The following is a 23,114-nucleotide window of genomic DNA, read 5'->3' on the forward strand; positions in this document are numbered from 1 at the left end:
GTGCACATGCTTGTCCCTGCACAATGGCACTGACCACCGGAGGTAAACCAAGCCTAGAGCTTGAGCGGGGAGTTGGGGCCAAGGTCACAGGCAGCTCCACACCAGGCCCCGGGGACCAGTGCAGCAGAACTGAGACCAGACTCCTTCTGCGCTGCTGCCGCCTCTGAAGCCAGAGACAATGGAGAGGACCCAGCGCCCCTGCCTGGTCAACCTCAGGCTCAGCCCTCCCCCTGCCAGCTGGGATCCTGACACCTGGCTCCTTCCCTAAATTCACTGACCACGTTCAGAATCTTCTGTCCATCCCTGACCTCTCTGCCTGCTAGGGTACACTCCGGTCATGGGCCATGCAGGTTAGTTCACACCATGTCCCAGCCTGGGTGGGACTTGTCTGGCCCTGATTGAGGCTCAGTCCCAACTCCCCAGCAGCCCCGAGCCCCAGGCCCTGCGAAGAGCTGCCTTCATCCCTGCAAGCCCAGAGGCATCCCATGGTGGACACATGGACACCTCCTGCTTTTCTCCCTGGTGACTGCTACCCATCAGCCTCTGGTCCAAGCACTATGGCCCAAGAACTGGCCAGCCTCAACTGTGAACTCCCCACAACTCCAGTGATGCCCCCCCAAACAAGAGTGGCATCATCTCTGCACCTCAGTCACCCAGCCCAGGTCCCCTCTCCTGGCACCACTGTCCCCTAACGCATAGCGGAACTAATCTACATGGTCCTGGAGGTCAAGGCCTGCCCTGCCCTGCCCTGCCCCTACTACTGCACTCCTGTTGCTGCAGAAAGCTGGGTTACTCTAGACAGCACTACAGCCCAGCATAGCAGTCACAAATGCACCAATCTGTCCCCTGGTAGCCCTCTTGGCTCTCTGTGGCCTCAGCTAGGGCAGTGCTGATGCTGGACACCACACTCACAGCACCCAGAGGGAGGGTGTGGCCACGGCCCGTAGCCCATGTGCCATCAAGGACTCACCCCTTGGCTGCCCTGGAAGCGGATTGACGGTCTCAGTGAGACGGAGTCCTAGGAGAGAGCAGAGGGACATCAGTGGGGACACAGGGACAGTGGACTCAGGACACGGGACGTGCACCTCCAGGTCATGCAGTCAAGGCCCTGTGACCCAATAACTCCTTGGAAGCAGAGAACCATAGTGGGACCCAGGAAGATGGTCCCAGGAACAGAGCCACCCCACCCCCTGCAGGAGCCACAAAGGCAGGGCTATAACAACATGATCTATCAGGCCAGGTCTCACTCGCCCTCCTGGACTTGGGGGAAGGCAGAGCCATAGGCTGAGCAAGGGATGTCACTTCTGCTCTGGCCTGGTGGAGAAAGCATGGGCAGACCAGGTGCCTGATGCCTGCCCACTCTACAGCGGCACACCAGAGCAGTCTGCTTCTACATTGCAGATACTGGGACGTCCGAGTGTCCAAAAACACATCACAGAGCTAAAATGACTGACTTCCGCGTCAGCTGCTCAGAGACTGGGAGGGAGGCAGGACTGAGAGCAGACGAAGGAACACCTACTCCAAGAATGACCAGCCCAGCCTCAGGGGTCCTGAACTGCTACCACCTCCTTTAGTCCCAATACCCACACCTGCGTAAAGGCACCACCTGCTTCCACCAGTCTCCACCACCAGCTTTTTTCACCAACATGCCCTTGTTCGCCTGCCAGGCTCCCTCCTGTCCCCACCAGGAAGCTCAAACCCTCCGCTGGCCTCAGGCCCTGTACACCACTTGTCCCTGCACTGTCTGTCCCCAAAGGAGACATCAATGCCAAGGCAGTTGCCGGGTCTGGCTTGGGGTGTCCTGGGTTCCTACATGGAGACACATGATAGCACGGGCAGGGCAACCCCCACCTGGCCAACAGCCTGAGTTCCACTCTGGGGCTCCCCTCAGATGGCCAGGGACACATGGATGGGGCAGGGGCCTGGTGCCCACTGGGTAACGGGAGTGACAGGAATGCTGCTAGATACAGGGACAGGTGGCCCTGCACACAGAAGCCAGGCAGGTGAGCAGTGAGATCTTGGGAGGTCTCATCTTATAGGGCATGGGGGGGTGGGGTGGGGGGGCAGAACACACAGAGATACGTGGGGATCACAGGGGAAAGGCCACCATACTGACTTTGGTTCTATCAAGAGCCCTTTCCCACCAAGAATCTTTAAGGAATCAGAATCTAGAGGGGACAGAAGCTGAGCCCCAAGGATATACACACACTGAGCACACTCCTTATCAGAGCTACTGCCAAGGGTCCCAGCTGGGCCAAGAAGAGTAGTGTCCAGGCCCAGTGCCCATGCAAGGGCCCTTGCTGCAAACCCTGCGTGCCATTCTGCATTCTGCCCCACCTGAGATCCTATGAGCCAAGTTCAAGTCCAGCTCCCCTCACCCCAAAGGGTCACTCAACCACCACCTGGTGTGTAAGACATGCATCCAAAGGAGGGCTCCGAGAGCAGGTCATGGAGATGCATCGAGGTCGTAGTCCTAGATATGGTTCAAAGACAGACATCAAAAAGGAGGTGTGTGCAGAAATGCGTACAGGGTCCATCTTTCTGGAAGCACATGCTGAAGCCACAGGAGACACCACCACACCGGTAAGCACAACTGCTGTGTCTGCAGTGAGGCTGGGAGAGGGGCCACTACAGCAAGGAGCAGGAAGTCACTCAGTCCTGGAGAAGTGAGGGCACATGCCCACACAGAGCGCCGTACAAACACGTCTACACAGAGCCTATCACTCAGTGAGCAGAGACCACCAACCCAAAGACAAGACTCGGCGGGGGGTGGCGTAGACGTGGCCACTACAACACTGCCGGCCTCACCCCCTATTGTCACAGGGACAAACCTAGCACACACGTCCACAGATGCCTAATGCTCTTCAGATGCAGTGTCTGGAAAAGGCAAAACCAAAGAGACAGGAAACAGATCAGTTTGTGCCCTCAAAGGCATGTACTGGGGTGACCACAGACACCTCCTGAGCTTGTCAAAGGCCCATGCAAAACAGGGACATTCACGGCATGTAAACAGCGACCCAGAATGCCATCAGCTGGCTCTGGGCTGGTTAAGGGTCTTTCTGTGATGACTCCGGGCATTGAAGCGGTGACTTCTAGGCCAGGTGGGTAGAGCAAGTCACACTAATAATCTTGGTATCTTGGCAATGTATATAGCAAAGCATGGACCACTGCCACCCTATGTAAACATCAGAGTCCATACGACTAATCCTGCTCATTGAGTTGTGCAGCCATCCCCAGTATTTGCTTCCAAGATTTTCCATCATCCTTAATAGAACTCAGTCGCCCCCTGAAAAATGACTCCCACTTCCCCTTCCTCCTGTCTCTTGTTGCTGCTGCCATTGTTGTTAGGTGCCACTAAGTCAGTTCCAACTCATGGTGACGCTATGCACAATGGAAGGGAACACTACTTGGTCCTGTACCATCCTCACAATTGTTCTTACTCCTGCCCCCAGTACCCACTAGTAAGCTCTGGTTCTAGGCATTCGCCTATTTTAGATACTGATACAAGTAGGATCATACAATATAGGCATGAAATCGTATTAACATCCACAATTTGTTTTATAAAATACGACGTCATATAGTGATGGGCAAATAGGAATCCCTTGCTTTATGTCCACTTTTTGAGTGGTGCTTAAATGTAAAGTAACAACCTGAATTGGCTCATTGCTTTCTGAATGAATACTGTCCTTTCTCCAATTTCTGTTCCGGAAATATTTAAAAAGCAATATATATAAATACATATAACAGTGGTAACACTAATATTATATATACCTGTACGTAACACATAGACATATAATACATACCTATATATCATATGGCCTTCCCACAACATTCAAATCCTATAAGGTCTGAGGTCACATGGTTTGTGTGGAGCCTTGGGCAGCTGCTGCTCTCAGAGACTACTTACTACACCCTCCATGATCCGCTCCCAGCTGGGAAGTAGAACAGGGACAGTGATTGCTCCTGACCTGATGGCACTGATGTCCCTCCCAGCTTCAGCTGTTGCAGCTGTAGGAGCTGGAACCTGAACTCAGAACAAGGGTCTGCAACCCTACAGTCCTATGAGATGATGGGGCTTCACCACTCATTGTGAAGATGGAGATCCCAGGTGTGTACACCTTCAGGAGGCCTTGGGGAAGATGGTGGCCCTATGGTACAATCAGAAGTCCACTCCTGCACAGCCCTCTGTCAGTCTCCCATCACCAGGGACACCTCCTGGAGCCACCCACCACCACCACGAGGCCGTTTCACCTCCATGATGATCAACATGATGCCTCCCTCCAGTCCTGAGGTCAGACCAAAATGTCCACAAAGTCAAGATCCGAAGAAACACCTCAGGTCCAATTCTGCCGCAGAGCCTGAAAAGGGGCCACTATCTCCCCAGCCAGACTGAGGAGGAAGCCTGGAAACCAGGAAGCAGCTGTGCTGAAGAGTCTGCTGAGGCCCTTCCTCAGAAACTAGTGTGGGGACAGCTTTGAGTCAGAGGCCAGTTTGGAGCAGCCGAGCCTATAAATGGGAGCTCTGGTGACAATTTGGAATAAGCACTGGATTGCAAAACTCAAGATTAGCAGTTCAAATTTACCAGACACTCATCCTCAGGAGAAAGATGAAGTTGTCTGCTCCTATAAAGATTTCCAGCCTTGGAAATTCTATACAGGGGTCCCTATGAGTTTAAATCGACTCAATGGCAATGGATTTGGAGTTTGCTTTGGTGCATGCTGAAGAGGGGTGCCTGGTGCATGACGCTTCTGCCACCAGGAGCCCCAGGCACTGACAGCAGCCCAAGGTAGAGCAGGAAACCACACTTCAGGGAGACCTACATCAAATTCAACTCACAGCTGCTAAAGCTCTGTGCATCCATACAGCGAGAAACCCCACCCTGACAAAGCACCAGAGCATCCACACAAGTGAGAAGCCGACCATGTGTGACCAGCGCAGCCAGGCCTCCAGCCAGAGCTCCAACCTGGAGCAAAGCTGCACACCTGCGGCCAGTATGACAAGGCCTTCACCTGGAGCTCCGCACTCCTCAAGCACCAGCACATCCACCCTTCGAGAAGCCCAGTGAGTGCCAGGAGCCGGGCCAGGCCTTCCAAGGTCACGCCCACTTTTCCCAGCACCTTTGGAGCCACAAAGGGGAGAGACCCTTCTCCTGCAGCCAGAGCTCAGAACTCATCCAGCACTGAGAGTAGCCAGGGCAGCCTGGCAGGACCATGGAGGGAGATGAGCCTACAGGAAGGCTCCAGAGGGAGGGGTTCCTGTCTACCCAGCATCCCTCTGGAGAGGCTGTGTATGCAGACATTATGGAAGCATACCTCTACTCGCCTTTTGGTGTCTGGCATCTCTGACCCAGCATCATGTTTATGAGGTTTGTATTAGGGTTTCATTTCGGAGTAGTGTCCTGTGTATGGATGAAGCACACTGTGTTCACCCATCATGTCAGTGAACACTGGGCATTTTCCCCTTTTGGGTGTCTGTGCTGGCCTGTGTAGGACTCATGTCTGTATGGCCCCACTTTAGCACACAAGCTGCCACATTTTTAATACAAAGCAACAGAAGGTGAATGAGAAGAAATGGCAGATATATGGACAGTGAAAAATCAGAGAGGCCTGTCCGAGCGTCAGGAGGGTCCTGAGGACAAGGCAGAGGGAGGGCAGTGTCCTTTGCAGAAGGGAAGCACATGGGATGCAGGGATAGAGGGTGGAGGAAGGTGAGGGGATGAGTATGTTTTACTACCCTCTCAAGGAGGCCTGGTGTGGCACTACAGGATAAGTACTGGAATGCTAACCATAAGGTCAGTGGTTTAAATCCACCAGTTGCTCCTTGGGTGACTATGCATTGGAACATATTCAATGGCACCTAACAACAAGGCACAGCCAGCTCCATGTGACCCTAGCCCCTCAAATGTTGCCCATACACATCAAAGGAGGGGGCAGGGCTCAACGATGAGATGACTAAGGTCCAGGGGACTCTCCCTGTGAACTCTAGCACCAAAGACTCTATCTGACCCTCCAGGCACCAGAGAGCCAGCTGAGGCAGGCCATGGGGCTCAGGAGTTTGGGGAGAGCCTGTCAGCAGCACACATGCCTGCCACACATGGCTCCAAGATCCCGTCGTACACACCTCATGTTCCACTGGCAGGATCCGAGACTGCAGCAACTCGAGGAGCCCCAGACAGATGGCTAGGTGTCCCTGACTCAGTCATCATTCACGGACTAGGACTTGCTTCACCCAGGGCGAGGGAAGAAGACCTCCAGGTCAAGTGTGCCAGAGGGAGGAAATTGTAAGCCCCACTGAGAAGCCTTGGCCACCAGCCGCCTGGCAGCTCTCCCACCCTTTCCAGTAAAGCCCACGCAATTGAGAAACGCCTTTCTGGAATCCTCCCCGAGGCTCCCTGGCCTGCTTTCCACAGGGTGTGAGGCCACAGAGAGTTCAGACATGAGAGGAGAGGGGCAGGCCAGGATTCACATATGGGACCTATGGCCCATCCAAGATGGAAACAAAGACCCTGAGAGGTCCTGTCTGGGACAGGCACACCCCCCCACCTGAGGCCCCACCAGGAACACAGGTAGAGGCCACAGAATGGTGCCTATTCAGCAGGTGCACAAGATGGCTAAGGGCAAGAAAAACAAGATTGGGCCAGCCTGAGCCACTGCGACAGGCAGGCAGGCAGGCAGGCAGGCAGGCAGGCAGACAGACAAGCAAGTGCCAGGAACTGAAGAATTTTCCATGAGGAAAGGTAAGGGTCAGTAAACACAAAAGAGCCCTCAAGTCCAGCCCAGATGCCTGCATGCACTTTGCTCTACTCCCTGGCAGAATCCCCTCAGGCGGTGCAAGCCCACCCACCATCTACGCCCACCTGTTGGTATTCACCGCTTGACCCTGTGGCCAACCTCTGGTCTGTTTTCTGTCCCTGCGGTTTGTCTTTTCCAGGAAGTTATTTCAATAGATTCATGTTACATCCATTTCCTGTAGCTGCTGTGACCAATCACCACACACTGGGTGTCTCTGCACAACAGAAACCTATCCTCTCATGGCCAGAATTCTGGGTGCCTGCAGGGCTGTGCTTCCCTGGAGGCTCCTGTTCGGTTTTTTTCCAGTTTCTGGTGGCTCCACCAGGTCTTCGGCTGCTGCAGCATCACTCCAGTCTCTGCCTCTGTCATCACATGGCCATCTGCCGTCTCTTAGGGCCCTGTGATGACACTAGGCTCCCCCACATAGTCCAGGACCCTCTTCCCATCTCAATGTCCTTCTGTAAAGTCCCTTTCTCCATGTTAGGTCACCTACTCAAAGGCTCCAGGGAATAAAACGTGCCACCTTCAGGGCCTGGATTCAGCCAACCACACGTTCTTAGTACGCTTCTGAGGACCAGCGCTCATTCCTTCCTGCTCAGTATCACCCACTGCTGCTGAAGTCAATCCTGACCCCTGGAGAGTCCATGTGTTACAGAGAAGAATTGCCTGTAGGGTTTTCTTGGCTGTGATCTTTACAAAAGCCTATCACCACACCTTTCTTCTGGGTGGGATTGAACCTCCAACCTTTCAGTGAGCAATCGATCACTGTCTGAACATGGCTGTCTGCTCATCATTCACCAACAGAGGACAATGAGCTACTGTCAGCTTGGGGCTCTAATGACTAGAGCTGTGTGTACATACGCTGTCATGTCCTTTATTTTAGGTCAATACCCAGGAACAGGACTGCTGATCATGGAACAATCTTGTATTTGACTCGATCAGATCAAGCATTGGGTGGCCATGAGTTGGACTCAGTTCAACACTAACGAATCCAGCAGCTTGACTGGAAACTGCCAGAATATATTCCAGAGCCACTTTGCACGCGAGCTCTGGTCTTTCCCCCTCCTCGTCCACCAGCACTAGACTCTATTTTTCCATCTCAGCCTTCAGAATGAGAGGTGACACGGCACTGTGGTTCCCACACGAAGGTTCCTGAGACTGAGGGTGTGGAACAGCTATGCACAGCAAACTTACCATCCTGTGTCTCTGGTTGAGGTTGGGTGTTCAAATGTTTCACCCCTTTATAATAAAAGCTGAAATTAGCTTTGCCAAGACTCTTCTCGCAGGTTGTGGCTGGTCTTTTCACTTTCTGAAAAGTCTCTGAAGAGCCAAGGTTCTGAGCTGTGATGCTGCTGCTGCTGTGCAGCTTCTCAATTTGTTCTTTATGGGTCAGGCTTTTGGTATTATAGCTACACCTGCTTGTTTTCAGTAAGTCGATTTCATGGAGGAGTCCTGGTCTGGTGCTGCAGGATCAGCACTGCTAACCACAAGGATGGCAGTTCAAACCCACCAGCCGCTTCTCCTTGGAAACCCTACACAGGGTCGTTATGAATTGGAACTGACTTGAGGGCACATAACAATAACAATGTTTTATGGAAATCTGGATTGTCATTCTTACCAACTTCCTCTCCCCAAACTGAAGCTCCTAGGCCTCCAATGTCAAGCTCCCTCTGGACCCTGTACCTAGGATGCAGTTTCAGCACTGTCCATAGCCAAGGGCAGGCTGAGAGCAGTCCCACTCTTCACACAGCCAGCCCTCCCTCCACCTGCATTCACCAACGAGTTCTCTTCTGACTGGCTGAGCTAAGACCACATCCCGCACAAGCCCTAGATGTCCACCAGCATGCAAGCCACCCTTTTCAAAGGCTGGACACCACACCAGCTGATGGACACTAAGACCAGAAAGACACTGAACAAAGGAGACAGCAGGAAACAGGAGCACACAGGAAGAGCAGGCAGACAGCTGAGCCCTGAGTGGAGGGAGGTGTGAGCCTGTGAGTCTGAGGGGACACTGAGTCCAAGAGATGCAGCTCTAACCAGGTGGAGGGAGGGACCCAGCCAGATGCACCACCTCTGAGACCATCCAATGTCCCCTCCCTGGACACAGTCCACCCTGGGATGTGGAGCCACACTCTCTTCTCTGGCGTCACCCTCAGGGATCATCGCCACGCGGACTCATGACAGTCCTAACTACGAGGCAGGTGTGCGGGAGGGACAGGCCTCAGATGCCGTGTCTTCCAGCACAGAAACAGGCCTCCCTACTCCTACTTTGGGCCCTGGGGAGACCCAGAGACACCAAGAGAATAAGAGCCTCTGGGTGGACCTGCGAGTATACAATGAGTGGGGGGTGGGATATAGGTGTGGGGGACCACAGCACAGCATGGGGGGCACACAGGCCTCCTGAGGCCAGGCCCTCCCACCTCAGTTGACCATGCTGAGCAGGCAAGGCTCCATCTCCCTGTCTGGCAAAGGCAACCACAAGCCAGGCCCCTGGGCTGACAGCAGCTGGGGGTCGTACCTTCAACTGCTGTAGGTCTAAAGGACAGGGCCATTGCCCATGACGTGAACAGTTACCAGTAGCATAAACAACAGTGAGACCACATTAAAATCAGGGAGCCCCCAAGAGCCTAGCAAGGAAGGAGGGGGGGAGTCATTTCCAGAAAGCCAGGCCCCACCCATCCACTGCTGACCCTCCTCTGGATCTTCTCTCACTGACTTGAGCCCACCACCACAGGAAATCCCGCCATGAGGCAAGCTAGGAGCAAATGTTGAGAAACTTCCCAAACCCCACTCTCAGGAGAGAGGCTGGACAGAGAGGGGACAAGAGGGTCACTGTGGATGCAGCATTCTTGAGGACACCAGATAACCATCTTTCCTGGTCCTGGTCCACCTGAAAGAAGGCGCCTGGGCCCACAAACACAATGGAAAAGCCCACCAGAAGCAACACAGGATTCAGGTGCTGAGCACCAAGGTCGTAGGAAGAAGTTGTCTGAACAGGAGTCTAGAGGGTGGGCTGGACAGACCCTGTAAACCCACATTCCAGAAGAGGGAGCCACTGCTGGCTGTGTTCACTGTGATACACGCATTCTATACTCGTAGCCTCCGGGGGGAGGGGAGGGCACTATCTGTGTACAGATCCCACCTGTGCACGGAAGAAGGGGCATCCTGGGCAAACATCACTTTCCTGCAGTGCACAGGCTTCTGGGAGAGAAGACTCCAGTTAGGCTTGAAATGGGTTAAAGGTGACTCTGAGGGTTGAGTGGCCCATCCCCACCAGATGCCAAAGACAAGGCTGAGGACACAGAGAATGGGTCAGAGCAGGGCTCCAGGGGCCCCTCCAAGTAGGTGGAACCACACACCTACATGTAGCTTGCTCCATCTGCTCTGTATAGCCTGGTGAATCTAGGGTCACTGTGGTCTCGTACACATGCTGAGTGACAACAATGTCGATTGGCTTTTTTATGTTTCTCTACACTTCGCACAGACTACAGTCCCTTCTTGGATCCACCTGATGCCACTATGCAGAGCTGATATTGTAACATTCACCTGCCATAGGGCAGGATGGGAACTAGCCACAGGCCCACAGCTAACAGATCTCACATTCTTACGCTGGGGGTTTGTCCCAGGGATGCAGGCCCGTTGTCACCTAGTACATCAAGTTCAGCTTTCAAACAGCAAAGCTGAGCGACATCAGTGCCCAGTCCAGACCGGCCAGCAGGACCTGGAAGGACTATGCCCCGACAGTGATCCCTACACTGCTCAAAGTCTCCCCATCACGTGCACGGACCAAAATCAACAGAGAGTCCTTTCAGAGTCAAAACTAGGGTTCCTGTGGGGGCTGTAACAGACTATCAGTCAGTATCCGGGGTCAGAATGACCCACTCATGTACTGTAAGCAGGTTCACTAAGCACCAGGGAACCCCTCCTGGGAGGCGCACCTTCACACATGCACATACACACACACACACTGATGTCATCAAATACCACAAGGGGGGGCAGGGACATACCATACCACTCCCTTCCCCAAGTATCCCGTTAACACGTGTGTCTATACACGAGGTTGTTCCCTGGGGACCAGAAGCAGCAGAAACATTCACCGCTGCGCATCCCAAAACCTTATGCCCAGAAGGCAGGGGCACATGGTCAGGGCACTCTCAGGGGGCATGCTTCATCAGTTGTCTCGGCAGATCCCAGGTCTCAGGCAAGTCACTGTGTCGAGCTAGGGGCTCTGTGACATCGCAGTATATACCCCAAACCCCTTCAGCAGGTATAACACCTGAACTTCATCTACCCAAGGGCTGGGCTGGGCACTGGAGCCGCACGGGACACACCCAAACCTCATCTTATCCCCACTGGCTGTTGTTGTTACTGTTAGTGACCACTGTGGCAACCCCATACACAACAGGATGTCCCTCCACTGCCAGGTCCTGCCTTAGCCTCACCACCGCCCACATGCTAGAGAGCACTGCTGGAGCTAATGTGCCTCCAGTTCACGGAGGGTCCCCTCCCTGGCCCTTGACTTCACCTCACACAGTGTCCTTGTCCAGAGACTGACACCTCCTGGTGACGTGTCTACAGCAAGCGAGGTGGGGACACTTTTGTTGTAACCCGGAGGGTTTTTATCAATTGCCCAGTCTTTCTTCCACCCACTGGCTGTGTTGGTCAACAAGCAATGGTGCATCGCCTCAGGTGCTCAAGGTAGCTGGTTACCCTTCTAAAAGAAACTTAAGGCAACCCCTGATGTCCTCTCCTCACAGCAACCCTCATTTCCCAGGTCTGGTCATCCCAACCCCGTCTCCAGGAGACTTGAGCTGACCCAGATTCAAAGGTCAAGGCACTATGGTAAAGAAGGTGCCGCCAGAATGCGCCTCAATGGCAGTCCAGCGAGGAAGGCTGGTCTTGTTCCTACATCTCTCACCACGCACTCACTGGTCAGTAGACGTACCATGACTGTGCCCATTACAGATGAAGATCTCTGCATAACCTTCTGTAACATGGAATACAGTGAGCTCAGCGGTCAGCAAGTGCTTGGCTAGATTCAGGGAGCTGAGCCCAGGCCATCGCTTGCACATGATAGCTAGTGTGGAGACAGTCCACTGCCTCTCTCAGGCTGCCCTGCTACCCTGGACCAGATCCTTGCTATCCCATCCAAGATGTGACTCCTGCCTCCTTGGTGGCGACAGCAGTGCCATCACATTGCTCTCCAGTGGTGGTGAGGTGCTACCAACATGGTGACATTTAGGAAATGTCCAGGAAACTGCTTGAACGGGGGCCTGGCAGGCAGCTGCCCCATCCCACCTTGAGCATTCTGTGCACTGGCATGAGATGCTCCCGCAACCAGGACTCACTCTGTGGAGGCCTCACCCTGATCCCAGGCTCATAGGGCACTCGAGGCTTTGGGGGTGGTGACATGCTGGAGGTCAGGGGACCAGGAGCCATGCCAGGCTGGCCGCCCTGACAGCAGCATTCTCTGTCTACCTCGGCTGACCCACTGTAAAGAGCCCTGCAGATCAAAGCTCATCACTCTTCTCTCTGAATAAGTGCTGCATCTTGGCGGTGCAGGACATGCCACACCCACTACCAGGGTCCTGCTGTAAAAGCCTCTGCACAGACGTGGCCCTGAGCCAGTGGGCAGCGTGCCCAGAAGCCAGCCTGACCTCACAGTGTGGCACCACCCACACAAGTCACAGCTCTTCTGGAACTACGACAACAACGGGTCCCACACACTCAATGACTCGCGCACAAGTTGCTTTGGTGGAGTCCTGGACTTCCTGGGCTTTGACAGGGTGCCCTCCTTGGTTCCCTGCCTGCTTACAGTGACACCTATTCTAGAAAGGAAAAGAACATTACCAGCAAGACCATGGCACTCTTGAGTCTGCAGTGCAAGAACTGCACCCCAGCAATGGGGCTCACTTAGCTGCCCATTGGTCCTCTCATGACACAGCTCTCTCCAGAGTCTGGCCAGCAGATGGCACCACCAGCCCTGCAACCTGTACCCACCGCCACCACTGGGACAGAACACTCCACACAGAGCAGAGAGCAGGAGACATTGACCGCAACATAGCTGATGAGGCTACTGTCCCCTTGCTGCTCACTAGTTCTCTGTCCATGTGACCTGCCAGGAAACCTGCTCCTCAAGGACAAGGGCCTTGGTGCATCCTCCTCGCATGACAGCAGCCCAGGCACCACCCGCTTCATCAGCACCTCAGGGGCCTCTGCCCTCCAGCACACCTGTACTCAGCTCTCAATTCCAGGTTTCCACAGGTCCCAGGACGGAGTTCTGGTAGCACAGTGGTCAGCAGTTCAAAACTACCAGCTGTTACGCGGGAGAAAGATGAGGCTTTCTGCTCCTGCTTTCTGCTTTCGGAAACTCTGTACAGGGTCGCTATGAGCCAGAACCAACTCCACGACATATAACCACCACAGGTCCCAGTAGAAAGGTGGTCCCAGAACCAGGACACTCAATGCAGGGCAGGGGCAAAAAAAGAGTTTGCACAGGACACAAACAAGCCAAGCAGCTTCAAGAGCCTCCTGGTCGTCCCCTCCCTGCCTCCCCTGGACCCCTGGGGCTGGATTCTACATGCACAGAGTTCAGCCACATCCCAGGCATCCTGATGAGGACCCCCCAGGGGGCTGGACTGAAAGGACCATTGACATCCATGGTGCCAGGCTCACGGAGCACCACGCAGAGAGCCTCTAGGTTCTTAGAGACAGTGTCCAGGTCGACCTTCTAATGAGGTCATATAACCCACTCCAGCCACCATGGGTCAGGTCACATGATCACCAGCCCACTTCTATATCAAGGTTTAGGTCAAAGGACACACCCCGGCCCAGGGGCAAAAACTCTTTCTGCAAAGGGCCAGACAGCAAGTATTTTCACTTTTGCATTTCAGATGTTCAAATGGCAGTGATAGCAGCCACCGAAAAAATACAGGTGGGAAGCTGGGGTCCATAAAACTTTATTCACAAGAATGGGCTGGCATGGCAGCCTCAGCAGGGAATCCAGGCCAAGCATACTGTTGTTAGGTGTTGTCAAGTTGGTGGTTCTGACTCATAAAGACCCTGTACAGGGTTTGGAAGGGCAGGCATAGCCCTACCAATTTGGATACTAGTCTACACAGAGGGGGCGTAGCACAGGCTCCCAGCAAGGGTCTGGGAACATGATTGTGAAGCAGCTACAGGCACCCTGAGACTCAGCTAGGAGCTCCCCTCAAATTGTGGATCCTCTGCTGGGACCATCCAGTGAGTCCATGCGGGTAGGTCACAGGGTCACAGCAGGAAGGAAATGGAACTTCCCCTAAAAATTTGTCTTAAAAAAAGGGGAACCACTTCACCGTCTCAAACGGCTATTATCAGGAAAACGGAAAAATGCCAAATGTTGGCAAAGATGCAGAGAAATGGAAACTAGAGCTTCATCCATGATTCGTGGGAATATAAAATGGTTCAGCCACCATAGAAAATGGTTCCTCCAACAATTAAACAGAAAATTATCATGTGACCAGCAATTCCACTCCCAGGCGCATACCCAGAACTAAAAACATAAACTTGTGTTCACTGAAGCACTTTTCACAACTGCCCAATGGTGGAAATAACCCAAGTGTCCAGCAACACTACGCACCCCAGCCATGTAAGGGAGTGTTATTCAGTCATAAAATGGCACAGAGCCCTGATAACATGCTACCAAGTGGATGAACCTTGAAAACATTACTCTGAGTGAAATCGGTCAGTGACAAAAGGTCACCTATTGTACATGAAATCTCTGGATAGGCAAATGCATAGAGCCCCCAGTTACTTAGTGGTTACCAGGGACTGAGGGAGGAGAAATGGGGATTCACTGCTTAGGGGACACTGAGCCTTCAGTTTAGAGGATGAAAAACTGGGAAATGGATGTCGGTGATGGCTGCCCAAAGGGCAAATGTAATCAGTGTTGCTGAGTTGTATACATAAAATGGTAAAAATGGCAAATTATAAAATGGCATCTTATCACAAGGTAGCGTTGTGGTTACAAGTCGGGCTGCTAACCTCAAGGTCAGCAGTTTGAAACTACCAGCTGTTCCACGGGAGAAAGATGAGGCTTTCTGCTCCTGTAAAGATTTATTAACCTTTGAAACCCCTATGCAGGGTCACTATGAATAGGAACTGACTCCACAGCACATAACCACCAACCACCACCAGATTTATTTCTAGGAGCTCTGGAAGCATAGAGGATTATGAGCTGGGGTGCTAACCTCAAGGTCAGTAGTTCAAATCCACCAGTTGTTCCTTGGGAGAATGAGGTTTTCTGCTCCTGTCAAGATTTACAGCCTTAGAAACCCTACGCAGGGTGAGTCACTCTGAGTTGGAATCGACTCCATGGCACACCACCACCACCATCATACATCTTATCACAGTAAAATTCAATTTAAAAAAAAAAAGGGGGGGGGGAGCCACAAGTCCTCAGGCAAGTAGGAGGAGATGAGGCTACCAACCCCAGCCTGACCTAGTTTCTCCTCAGACTCTACTCCAACCTGTGGCTCCTGCCTCAGATCAGTCTACCCTGGGCTGAAGGACCCAAAAGAAGTGTGGGACCTGAGCACCTCATGTCTCCAGCCAAAGCACAGGACCCACACAGGGGTGACCCAGGAAACACACACATACAGATGGATGCACACACAAAACAAACAAACACACACATCCACAGTCACACACACATCCACAGTCCCTCCCTCTCCTTCCTAGCCTGCTGGGCCCCCTAATCTAGGCTGCATGCTGGGGGGACCACCCACACCCCACATCCCCTATGGAGGCAGTCAGACTCTGAGACTGTTTTCTCACTTCCACGAACTTTCCCAGACAGACCTCCAATGGGAAGAGCAAGCTTGGCACCTGTGGACTGACCCTTTACCCCCAAAGCTTGTGACCCCAGGAACTCAGCAGCCTTCAAATCATGGCCAAACCTCCCCAAAATCACTGAGGAAGCCTGGGGAATGAATTTATTTTATAAAAACTAACCTAACAGAGCCAGAAAAGAGGACTTTTAACACTGAGGGTTGTTTCCAGAGGTGGTCTGCCAAACTGACAGGGGCTGTGAGACTCACTCAAAGCGGAATCACAGTGACAGGTCACGGGAAGCGACCAAAGGTCATACAGTGGGGGCTTCATCTGCGGAAACAAGGGCTTGGTGAACAGGGTCCTGGTCAGGACCCCTCCGTGGAGAATGCAGAGGGCACTGTGAGAGTGCAGGCCTCAACCCCAAGGACCACACTCCTCTCTAGTTCTCCAAGGACCTAGCTCTTGAAGATACTGGCCACTGCTGGGGACAACCAGGACAGTCACAAGGTCCCCTGCCATCCATTCCCTGTTTGGTAACAAGCGTCACTGCCTAATGCCCACCAAGAGAGAGCTCAGGGCAGATGTGCACTACTGCCCAAGCAAGGACAGCATCCAAGAGTCAGGAGAAGGAGGCTCCTGCCAACAGAGAGAGGGTGATGAGGACACAGGCCTCCGACATCCTTGTCACAGAGCACCGTCACAACCCAGACACGCAACAACTTCCTCCTTGCCCTCCAACAGTGACGTCGGTCCCGAGGACACGACCCACCACACCCTCCTCCTGGCCCAGCTGCTCCTCAGCAGGATTCCTGCTGGTCCTGTGCACACATCTCAGGACCGCAATCACAAAAGCTTGGAGAGGCCATATATCCGGAGGCATCCCTAACCCTTCCGCCTCTGGGCACTGGCCAACCTGGCACTTCTCCTGTGTTAGGCTTCTTCTGTCCCTCTGTGTTCAGGAACCTGCCCCCTGCTTTACACCTTCATGGCTTCAACTATTACCACACCTGTGACTCAAAGCACTGGACTATCTGTAACGTTTTCTGTCACCCACAGAGCTAAACAAGGTGCCCAAGACAACCTCTCTTTGTCCCTGCTCAGGCTCTCCCTCACCCCTGGAGCCTCGCCCACAGTCTCCCAGCTCCCCATGAGCTCTGGGCTTTGGCATCTGCCATCTCACATTCCACTCACTGGCAACAGCTGTGTAGCCACTCAGGCCCACCTCAGGCCCAGTCTCTGTCTGAGCATCCCCACACTTTCCCACCTCACCCTGTCTCAATCCCACCTCAAGTGGTCCCACAAGACCCCAGTGGGACAGCAAGTCAGCCTGTAGCAGATGCAGCCCTACCACACCCAGAACCCAGCATAAGGACATTACAGCATGGTGGTGCGTTGGGGTGAGACTGGTGAGGAACATGCAGTTATTGAAAAACGAAGGTGATGATCACAAAAAGAAAAAGACAAAAAGGCAGGCACATCAAACTGTAAACAAACAGGTCAGCCCACCCAGAGGCCAGGCAGAAGGGCAGAGGTCTCTGCATGGCGCCTTCAGTGGTGATGGGCACAGGAGGCGCTGGCCTGGTCTCCATGCCCCCTGAGCTCGCACCCACCTTAGGAGGGAGAAGCAGTCACTCTCCTCCTTGCAGTCCCTTCCCACCTTCACAGGCGGGCATCTGGGTCCATGTGACCCAGGGAGCTTCGTGTCCCCATGGCTGGGGAGCCAAAAGCAGATATAATTAGCACAGGTTCCAGAGAGGCCACTCCATGGACACCTAACTTGGCTAAACAGTATCCCCTCAAGAGTGTCATTTGGTGACTGACTTTTTAAACAAAATAACAAAATGAGGTTGTCTGGGAGGCTGTTCTCAAGTGCGCCCCTTTGGATTCTGTGGGTGACAGGAAACATCAGTCACGGACCATACAAGAAGAGATGATAAAGTCATAAAGGCAGAAAGCAAGGGGACACAGAAGAAATCAAACACATGCTATCCCCCCCACCCCCACCCCAGCTCCTCTGGCCATGTCCTGGAATGGTGCCTGTTTTGCGGTTGGCTGGCTCCTCTGAGGTCCCCTGGCGATGTCACAATCTGACGTGATGTCAAACCGGCTCTGGAATGAACTCTGGCCTTCCCGATGAGTCAGGGAGAGGGCTTCCATGAGAGTCTGCTGTTTACACACAATTATGGCCGGCAGCAGCAGCAATGCCGGAAGTAGAGTCAAGGGTCACAGGTGACAGTGGCCAGGGCAGCGCCCAGTCTCTCACACCCCCCACAGCCCACCAAACCCTAGTCTCAGGGGTACTTGCTTGGCAACCAGGGAACTGACATTGGGTGGAATTCTGACCATCAAACCTAAGGGCCCAGCCTGAAACACAGGCAAACCTGCCCTGAACACCCATCTCCACCCTATCTCCAACATTGCTGGGTTCACACCCCCTGCCGGGCTGGAAGCCACCACCCAGTGACTCAGCCTTCTCCCACTGTGGAGACCAACATGGGGACAAGAGGGAATACCACAGGGGAGTGGGCACACTAAGGACTCCGTGGTCTCTTTCTTGGCCTCTGCTTGTCCACCACCCACTCTTGTCCTGTGCACATAGGCCTAGGGCACGAGGTCACGCACAAATCCCTTTTATGGCTGCGTTCCCCAAATGAGACCTCGGCACACAGGCAACCTGGGCAGGCAGCGCTGCCCTCTGAGCCTCCATGTCCCCAGAGCATGAGGAAGGTACAGGCATACTCCACGGGCTCCATCAATACAGCACAGCAGGAGGGGCTGTAAAAGGCCACCCTGCCTGGCCGGGCCACCTGGGAGGGAGGGCTGGCGTCTGTACTGTGGGAGAGGAATGAGCTAAATTAAGGATTCTCCTGCCAGTGCCCGGGTGACGTCCCTGCACCACCCACCCGCCAGCTGGTGAGCAGCCTTCACTGCCCACGTGGCCACAGGGATGTTGTGGGGCCACCCCCTGCTCACTCTGCCCACCATGCTACAGGTTGCCCCACCCAGGACCTTCAGTCCCCTTCTCAGCAACTCAACTGGTGCCTCATGGGAGGGGGCCCAGGGCCCAGCCCCCACACAATGCCCAATTGCAGTTTCTTGGTGGTAAGACCCACTGGTGAGATTTTCCTGATGGACCTGCTGCCCTGGTCATGCTCAGCTCCTACCTGCAAAGTCAGCCCGTGAAATGGGCCGGGACAGTCACTTGCTCTCCAAGTACGTACAACAAGCGGCCAAGCTGTGTCCCCACACCCTCTATACAAACCTCCTTGCAGGTAAGGGCGCCACCGGTGGAGGACCATAGCAGGAACTATGTCTGGGAGTTGAGAGCCCCAAGAGGAGCCAGGACTACAAATACTCTAATGGAGTCCCACAGCTCTAAGGGTCAGTCACTGGGCTCCTCACAGCCCTGAGAAGGATCCAGGATCAGACACGAGGCATCCTGTCTGATACAAGGCCTCAGACAGGTAGGACTGAAATCCAAACCCAGTTGAGCCTCCAAACCCCAGACTAGGCCCTAGATGCTTCCTGAACAAGGATGCACTACTTTCCACTGAAACAACAACAAAAAAAACTAACTTGTTGCTGTCAACGCCATCACAGAGCTTGTAAACTGGAGAAGAGACAACTACCTGTCAGCTGAGCTCCACCAGAGCCCCTGTGAAGAGACCCCACCCAGGTAGGTGAGGCAGGTGCCCAAGCAGGGCCACTTCCTGCAGCGTGGTCAGGGACACTGCCAGGGGATGGAGTGACATCGTCCTGAAAAGATGGGTGACATCAGAACTTCCTCTCTTCTCTCCCGGAAGTCACCCCTCCACATAAGAAAGGAGGCTCCACCTCAGGAGTGGTTGCCTTAGAACGCTCTAAGTATTTACATCAAAGAGAGGCAACCAGAGTCAAAGACTAAGCAGTCAGCAGCTGGATGTGTAAGCACACCCTGACTTTCCAGCATGCTCCGGCTAGTCACTATGCACAGGGACAGCTCCAACTCCTCTGCAGAGAAAGACAGCAGGACCTGTATCTGGGCTGCTTCAAAATTTCCCAGAGAATGCTCTGCAGCACACTCCTTCCCCATACCCTGACATACCTGAGTTTGCAAAAGCCTCATTTCAGTTAAAAACACAAAAGCCCTCCCTTCCCATGAGTTCCCATTGGCAAACCACATAACCACGGGGCTCAACGACAGAAGACTCTGGACAGATGGCTGTTGACAGAACTGACACGTGAGACGCTGTCAGGAGCCAATGAGAGTCTCTGTTTACATAAACAAGTTCTCCAACTAGTCTTCCCATCCCACCACCCAATATCCCTGGGAGCTCCAGTCACCCAGATCCACACTCCGCCCACCACACTGCCCAATGAGAATAAGATACCCCAAAACTACTGAGATTAAATTCCCCGTTGTCTTTGGACACAAACACAAATTCAGATCTCCCCAAAACATAAGCTCCCAGTCAAGTCTCCCCAAGTGGCTTGCAGCAATGGTCAGTGAGCACTCCACTCTCAGGCCATGCTGGGGGCAGTCTGGCCATCTGCAGTTGCGTTTACCCTCACAGGAGAAAAGAGCCAGCTTGGCTCTGCAAGCTATATCACCCACACCCAAAGTGAAAAATAGCAGTGTGATGGCAGGAGATGGACACCAGGCCGGTCTTCGAACAAGCATGGCAGGCGAGGGCTGTGACTCGGGGTGACCAAGTCTCACATCCGCCTTGTTCCTGTGACTCACACAGGCTCTCTCCAGCTGCTTCTAGGAAAGTTGCCTTCCTTCCCAGAGGACACACAGGGATCCTAGAAGACTACCTGTGGCCAGAATTCCACCAGGAAAAAGGTTTCGTCTCAGGCCACCAACTCCTCACCTATGGGGGCACCCCACCTCAGTTTGGGGAAGTCTTTGGACAAGATGAGAACTGGCTCTTCCACACTAAGTTGAGATCTCCACTAGACAAAGGAGGAAACTGAGGCACCAAGCCGGGAAGAAGAGCCTGCAAGTTTGAGCTACCCAGAGCATGACAGGAACCAAAAGGGGAAGAAATTCCCGGCTTGGCTCATGGTGCCAAGCGAGTCCAGGGCAGGAAGAACGCCACATTCCTTCCTAGTTAGTCCTCTCTTGCCTGCGGCCCCCACCCCCACCCCAAGACGCAAACATGCAGGCAGCCCAGTCTCCCCAAGATCCAATGTTCTCCCCCCAACCCTGCCATCATATCACTCTCTGAAGACCCCACTTTCCGGTCATTAACACTGAAAATCACTTCCTCCTGGAATCTGTCCACTGGACACCTGCAACTCAGGTCCCCGAGGGGAGGGAGGGCGCCATGACACACAGAAACGGGAGCGGCAGGTTCTGACTTCAGCCCCAGATGTGCTCCCCAGACAGACCTGGAGGACAGGGCACAGTAGCCAACCCCCACACCTCCCAGAGGGCAGAACCGAAACGCTTCAAACTACCCTAGATGGGCCCGAATTGGCCCCTGAGAAATTTAAGAATCCACAGCCACCAGGTGCCCGTGACTGAAGCTTCCGCCCAGGTGCCCACCAGATGAAGTTCCCCAACAAGGCCACCGACCCCGCCACACAAGACCACACACACACACACACACACACACACATGCCCGTAGAAAAGCACTAGTTTTCCCCCAACGTTCTCACACTTCAGAGGTGTCAAGTCAAGTCGGGCAGGGTCACCTGGAGGGAGTGAAGGCTTAGGGACGAGCTGTCAAGTTTCTACCTAAACGCCTCTTCCTGAAAATTAAGAGCAGCTCCGATTCCCGGGCCTCTCTGACAACCTCGAAGGCGGCACCCAAGGGCAGAGGCAGCATCCCAGCCCACCTGCCCACCCACCAGCTCCAGGATCCGGAAGGAAAAACCTCAAGAAGGCCGCCCCCAGAGGTACCCCGACGGCGAGGAGCCCATTCCCCACTGCCAAAGATGCAGATGGAAGAGCTGCTCCCAGGAGAGCAGACAGAGTCACCCCAACACCCTTTCAGGGACCCAAACGGAAAAGTCTTGGGTCCTCCCGCCAGGTGCACAGACCCGACCCTGCTCTACCCAGGTGCCGAGAAGGCGAGAGGAGGATCCTCAGAAACCCCTCGAATGCACCCTGGCCTGGCGCGCGATTCCGGGCTCCTTGTCGTCCCGGGTTTCCCGCCGGTACAGCCCCCCGGAGCCCGGGAAGGCCGCGCCAGACCCGCGCCCCCAGGCCCGGTCCCGCGCCCCGCCGCCGTGCTGTTACTCACCTGGCTAGCACGGTAGCTCTCGAAAGCCCTCAGGGCGCTGTCTGTGAGCTTCACGTGAAACACGGACACCCGGCTGCCGTCGTCCAGCCGCCCGCACGACAGCCCGTAGCTCCGAGCCTCCTTCAGCGCCGCCATCTTGCGACCATCGCTCCCCCGCCCCCCGTCCCGGCTCCGGCGCCGAAGCGCGGCCCCGCCCCGCCCACCACCCGCTGACGTACTTCATTATTCATGAGACGCGTCGGGTCACGCCCCCTGCGCGCCTACTGCCCCGCCTCAACGTGCTGCATATTCATAAGTCACGGTTGACCCCGCCTCTGAAGGTTCTCGGCTCGATGCCCAGACTCCACCCCGACACGCGCATTCCTTCAGGCCACGCCTTCATTAATTATTCATGATGCTGAGTCAGCCGGGTCTAGAGAGGCCACGCCCACATGCCACTGACGTAATGCATTATTTATGAGGTCTCTTCCTCTCTCCATCATAGACTTCCGTTGAGAGTCGCTAGGGAGGCACGGAGGCGTGGCTTGCGCCGCGCACGTGGGGGGCGGAGTCAGCAGCTAGTACGATAAGTAGGCAAGGTTATGCAAATCGAGGTCGCGGAGGACGCTGGGTTTAATCGTTTATACTTCCCTTAAGGTAAGCAGGGGGCATTTCCTGGAGCGTGCTGCTGTGGATAACACGGTAAACTTTTGTCTGTGTTAGGAATGTTCTTTGCATACAATAAAATCCTACAGCCCCAGGGGCCCTGAGCGAGGCTGGGGTTCAGTTTCCTATTTTTATAAACAGCCTTATTTGAACTATATTTTTACATAAACTGAAATTCTGCAATTGAGATGGTACACTCAAATGTACACATTTAATGAACTTCTTGTAACTTTACCATAACCACTTTTAAAATACTTTGTCCTACAAAAAGGTCCCTTCTCTCATTTAATTTTTATGCCTCTCTTTGGCACCGGTAGGATGGTGGCACCTAAGAAAACCAACTAACTCATAGGGACCTTATGCATAGCAGAACGAAACATTGCCCAGTCCTGGGCCAACCTCACTATTGTTGCCACGCTTGAGCCCACTGATGCTGCCACTTGGCCAATCCATCTCCTTGGGGGTCTTCCTCTTTTCCCCTGAACTTCCACCTTACCAAACATGATATCCTTCTCCAGCGAATGCTCCCTCCTTACAATATGTCCCAAGTATGAGAGAAGAAATTTGGCCATCTTGGCCTCCAAGGAGCACTCTGGCTGCACTTCTTTCAAAACAGATCTATTGGTTCTTTTGGCAG

At 53.9% G+C, this 23,114-nt stretch overlaps 1 protein-coding gene across 1 annotated transcript in view; it reads right to left on the minus strand.

The window, feature by feature from the left end:
- Window positions 1-21,967, minus strand: part of ELL (elongation factor RNA polymerase II) — a 31,653-nt gene extending 9,686 nt beyond the window's left edge. Inside the window, exons 1-2 of the mRNA XM_006876307.1 lie at window positions 21,833-21,967; window positions 971-1,018 (exon numbers count right to left, since the gene is read on the minus strand). Coding sequence (XP_006876369.1) covers window positions 971-1,018; window positions 21,833-21,967 — 183 coding nt within the window. The remainder of the gene's footprint in view (window positions 1-970; window positions 1,019-21,832) is intronic.
- Between the last annotated feature and the right edge of the window lie 1,147 nt (window positions 21,968-23,114).

Source organism: Chrysochloris asiatica, unplaced genomic scaffold (genome assembly GCF_000296735.1).
Source record: "Chrysochloris asiatica unplaced genomic scaffold, ChrAsi1.0 scaffold00374, whole genome shotgun sequence".
In the NCBI taxonomy this organism is placed as follows: Eukaryota; Metazoa; Chordata; class Mammalia; order Afrosoricida; family Chrysochloridae; genus Chrysochloris; species Chrysochloris asiatica.